This window comes from Phragmites australis, chromosome 4 (genome assembly GCF_958298935.1).
Source record: "Phragmites australis chromosome 4, lpPhrAust1.1, whole genome shotgun sequence".
NCBI lineage: Eukaryota > Viridiplantae > Streptophyta > Magnoliopsida > Poales > Poaceae > Phragmites > Phragmites australis.
In genome coordinates, this window is record NC_084924.1 from 13,514,223 (window position 1) to 13,519,240 (window position 5,018).

Here is a 5,018-nt window from a genome sequence, read left to right on the forward strand (position 1 = left end):
AGATAATGATATAAGTGTGATCAGTTGCCACTACTTGATGCTAATTCCCCTTTCGAACGTGTCACGATCAATGGTACCTAAAAAACTAAATGAAACATAAGAATGAGTAAAAACACTCAGTAAGTACAGTATGGAACCAGAAGAATAGACACATCAATAGCGTCAGTGAAGAACGAGAAATAGTGAAGTTTTCCTTTTTCTTGAAGATATCAATAAGACTCTAGTTTCTGTTTAGGACAGACTGACATGGAATTCCTTTGCATTTACCGGTAAAACCTAGTAAGTGGGGCTAGTACTTACCCATAGAAACATGAACATAAAAACCAAATTGCACAACCGGTATCACCGGGACTTGAATGATACGTAAAGGAACAACTTGAAACTGGAATCGTGACATGACATAATTCATGAAACTTGAATCAAAGGAACTCAGGAAAATACGAGCATTGGATAAGCACAATTGAAAAGGAATCAATAAAACATCCAACGAACAATTTATGCCAAAGCACGGATTCTTCATGCACTTGCCTTACTCGCGATGAGAAGTTAGCTTCACGCCAATAGCATCGACACTTCCAAGACCTATGGGACAATATCATACTCAAAATCTATTACAAAATATCCACGTGACTAAACACTGGATGTCTGAACTAATCTCTCTAGTCAAACCCAAAATTCCCAATTCTATCATCTCTAGAAACTCGACCAATCCATCAAGTCGCTTGCTGATCGAGCCATATCTTTAATTCCGCTTGACTAATGACTGCTAGCAAATACGGCTAGAGCATCTACAAGGAATTTCTTATGACTTTGCTTCATGGCTTTACGCGACATCTCACTCTAATTGAGCTGAAATAGATAATTAAATTACTACACCGAAGAAATAGTATCGGACATCACACTGATCTGATCATTTCTCCTAAACTGCTTATCCAAATCAAATGAGACCAGTGCCACTAGAACAATTTCAACGAGACCTATGACTTATGCTTTAATCACAAAGCCGAATCTGGCACCAAACATCTTCAGCTTCTGAAATTACTCTTGCTGCTAGATGGTCAAGCTTCCAATCACGTATCCCATGAAAAAATTAACCGCCAAGCTATCTATAAACATCTAGGGATTACAAAGATGTTACCCTCGTTGTGTGAATGGCGAAATGATTACAGATCCAGCGAAATCCCAAAAACCCTTTGTTCCTCTTCTCCTTTATCCTTTTTCTCTCTCTCTCTTCTTGCTTCTTTCTTTTCCTTTTTCTTCTTCTGTTGCTTGCCTCTCTGGTCACCAATCTCGTTTCTACACATTTGCATAGGCTGCCTGACCTGAACCTCAGGAAATGGAATGACTGGTAGTTGTGAATCTGTAGAGCTATCCATATCACTGATTCAAACAGAGAAGTGTCAGGATACGCAAATTTAGAGAGTTCAGACGAAGCAAGTAACAACTTAACACAACCAAATGCAGTTGACTCCAAAACGAAGATGAAGAACTAAGAAATTTGAGAATAGCTGATGGTGCAGTAGCGCAGTGGTCAGCTCGTTAGAGTGGAGCTGGCCAGTGCAGGCTCGATCCCCGTCTACACACGTCTTCTCATAAGGCAGGGACTGCGATGTTACATTTAGAATAACTGATATCTGATTAGTATTGAAAGAGGAAGCATCAAGGCTTTTAAGAAATTTCAGATCAGAAAGTCAGGACTCAACAGTTTGAAGCATCCTAGTCCAATATATATACCTGTAGCAATGACTGGATAGGGAAGTATTCTCGCACCATGCAATTCACAAAATAAATTAAGTGAAGAACAGAAAAGACTAGTCCAACGCATAAAAGGCAATTTAACGAGGCGAATGCTAGTGCATCTGGAGAGGTGCTCTACAAGCAGTGATTGAAGAAGATCAACAGCCGCTAAGCAATCATCATCTGCTAGTTTCGAGGCGGACTCGGACTCGGCGATCTTCCAAAACTCGGCAAAACACCAGGCGAGGCAGCAATACTCACCCAAGAAGACATTAACCAGAGGAGTCGTGCTCTGTCAGAGAATTGAGGCGCTAGGCAACAAAAGGAGTTGTGCTATGTTTGGAGAGGGTCCTGGTGCTACAATACGTGGGACTCTTATGTTCCCCCTAGCATGTAGAGCACACAAGTCCCGGGCGGTTTCCCTGTATTATCTAAACCGATTTTTTCTCTCCTCTTAATGAATTAAAGCAGAAACACATACTCTTCACTCAAAAAAAAAAAAAACACAGACTCTCCGGATAAGCACGCAAAGGTGACAGCGGCGAGCCGCGGCGACTCGTGTACGTCCTGCGACGCAGCCTGCCTCCACGTAGCCGCGCCCCCTCGCCACGTACCAAGGGTCACCGCTACTACAAATATGCGCCAACTCCACCTGCATACCAAGCCAAGCACAAGACGAGAGCACATTGCCACTACACCAACAATGGCGACTGCCAGAGACAGAACGACAGTTCCTTTCCTTCTCCTATTCTTTGCCACCACCCTCTGCGCCGCCGCCGTCGCGGCATCCAGGGAGGACCACGGGGGCCGCGAGCCCTCACTCCGGCAATGCGTGAGGCGGTGCGAGGAGGACCGGCCGCGCTACCAGCGCGCCCAGTGCGTGCAGGAGTGCAGGGAACGCGAGCAGCAAGAGCAGGGCAGGCACGAGCGCGACCGCAGCGGCGAGGGGCCAGGAGATGAGCGGGAGCATGAGGAAGGCGGCCGCCGGCCGTACGTGTTCGACCGGCGCAGCTTCCGTCGCATCGTCCGGAGCGAGCAGGGGTCCGTCAAGGCCCTCCCGCCGTTCCACGAGGCGTCCAAGCTCCTCCGCGGCATCCGGAACTACCGCGTCGTGGTGCTGGAGGCAAATCCGCGCTCGTTCATCGTGCCCAGCCACACAGACGCGCACTGTATCTGCTACGTGGCCCAAGGTACGTGCGTCCGTGCTTGTTGTTGGCGATTAGTTTTGAGGCATGTGTGCTTGACTGATTTCATCCAGGCGAGGGAGTGGTGACGACGATCGAGAACGGCGAGAGGCGGTCGTACACCATCAGGGAAGGCTACATCTTCGTGGCGCCGGCCGGAGCGGTCACGTACCTTGCCAACACTGACGGCCGGAGGAAGCTGGTCATCGCAAAAATCCTTCATACTATCTCCGAGACTGGCAAGTTCCAGGTGAGCTCTAAACACGCGAGCTTATCACTCAAAATTTCCAACGCAAGTACGTTAATTAGTTACTGATAATTAACTGACGAACACACACTGATTGATTGGCAGTTCTTCTTCGGCCCCGGCGGGAAGAACCCGGAATCGGTCCTGTCGAGCTTCAGCAAGAGCGTCCAGAGAGCTGCTTTCAAGGTGCACATATGTTCACGTGCAAAGGATACTCTCTCTCCTCTCGTATACCCGTGTCCATCTGAACTCACACCGTGTACGCACGCGCATGTGCATGCAGACCTCGAGCGACCGGCTGGAGAGGCTGTTCGGGAGGCAGGACAAGGGGATCATCGTGCGTGCCACGGAGGAGCAGATCCGCGAGCTGCGGCGCCACGCCTCCGAGGGCAGCCACGGCCCGCACTGGCCCCTGCCGCCGTTCGGCGAGTCGCACGGCCCCTACAAGCTCCTGGAGCAGCAGCCCAGGATCGCCAACCAGCACGGCCAGCTCTACGAGGCCGACGCCCGCAGGTTCCCCGACCTCACCGATCACGACGTCCGCGTCTCGCTCGTCAACATCACGGCGGTGCGTCCCAGCGCCTAATGCTTCGATTGATCACTTGTATCACGTATTGGTATGTTGATTCACTTTTGGTACGTGACAGGGGTCCATGAGCGCGCCGTTCTACAACACCCGGTCGATCAAGATCGCCTATGTGCTGGAAGGCGAGGGCCACGCCGAGATCGTGTGCCCGCACCTGGCGCACGGCAGCGAGAGCGAGCATAGCCACGGTGGAGGCCGGAGCGAGCGCGGCAAGGGCTGGCGGCGTGAAGAAGAATCAGAGGAGGAAGAGGATAAGGGACAGCAGAGGGAGCAGGAGGAAGCCGGGCAGGGGTACCAGACCATCCTGGCGCGGCTGTCGCGCGGCACGGCGTTCGTGGTGCCCGTCGGCCACCCGGTCGTGGAGGTGGCGTCCCGGGACAGCAACCTCCAGATCCTCTGCTTCGAGGTCCGCGCCGAGAAGAACGAGAAGGTGTACCTCGCGGGCGCGAACAACGTGCTGAAGCAGCTGGACGATACGGCCAAGGCGCTGGCGTTCGCGGCGAGCGCGAGGGAGGTGGACGAGGTGCTCGACGCACAACGGGGGCAGGGGTTCCTCCCCGGCCCGGATGAAAGCGGTGGCCAAGAACGGGAGCAAGAGGATGAACACGAAGGTCGCCATGGCCGCCGCGAGGTGGTGGCTGAGACGCTCCTGAGGATGGCGACCGGTGGGCTCTGAGGCCACCGCTCTGATCGATCGAGATGGCAACGAGGAGAACGCGCTTGAGCGGCGATGTACGTACGTCGTATGGGCCTGAGTTCGACGTGTTCGATGTGTATGTATACTCATGTACCTATGTATGCGGCAGCTAGGCAGTGCAATAAGTGTGGTTCTGTATGTCATCGTGTAATATACTGCCCTGCTTGTGAGGCAATGTCCATAAATAAACAAGAGTTAATCTTCAGCTTCAGTTGCACTGATACGTACGGCTTGCGCCCTTCAGCTTCAGTTTCACTGATACGTACAAACTGCTTATCAGACTGAAGAGTTGTTATCTTCAGCAGAGCCAGTCCCTGATGGCTGATCCAACGGTTAGCGAAATCGCCAAAACTATTTGGGATCGATAGGAAGGAAACCCTTCGTGCAGGGAATGATAGTGATGACTGGATTGACAACGGCATAAACGAGGATACATGAACAATATGGCTAGAAATCAAGTTGAGCTAAAATAAGATAGATGTAGGATCCAAAACGGCAATTAAAGGGGCGAGAAGACGTATCAATAATTTTCTTCGAAATGGATATACCTATTATATTTTATCACCC

At 50.9% G+C, this 5,018-nt stretch overlaps 1 protein-coding gene across 1 annotated transcript; it reads left to right on the forward strand.

Moving 5' to 3' along the window:
- The first annotated feature begins 2,440 nt into the window (after positions 1-2,440).
- LOC133914215 (globulin-1 S allele-like) lies at positions 2,441-4,470 on the forward strand. The gene is made up of 5 exons (XM_062357349.1): positions 2,441-2,927; positions 2,996-3,171; positions 3,274-3,354; positions 3,452-3,736; positions 3,816-4,470. Exons 1-5 carry the CDS (start codon positions 2,441-2,443, stop codon positions 4,428-4,430), a joined length of 1,644 nt encoding a protein of 547 aa, XP_062213333.1. The 3' UTR covers positions 4,431-4,470.
- Positions 4,471-5,018: the final 548 nt, after the last annotated feature.

What these genes read in the sequence shown, in the direction of transcription:
- LOC133914215 (XM_062357349.1), top strand. Translation starts at nt 2,441, where the DNA reads ATGGCGACTGCCAGAGACAGAACGACAGTTCCTTTCCTTCTCCTATTC. An exon ending in CCGAGACTGGCAAGTTCCAG is followed by an intron (nt 3,172 to 3,273) that starts GTGAGCTCTAAA and finishes ATTGATTGGCAG; the next exon opens with TTCTTCTTCGGCCCCGGCGG. An exon ending in CGCTCGTCAACATCACGGCG is followed by an intron (nt 3,737 to 3,815) that starts GTGCGTCCCAGC and finishes GGTACGTGACAG; the next exon opens with GGGTCCATGAGCGCGCCGTT.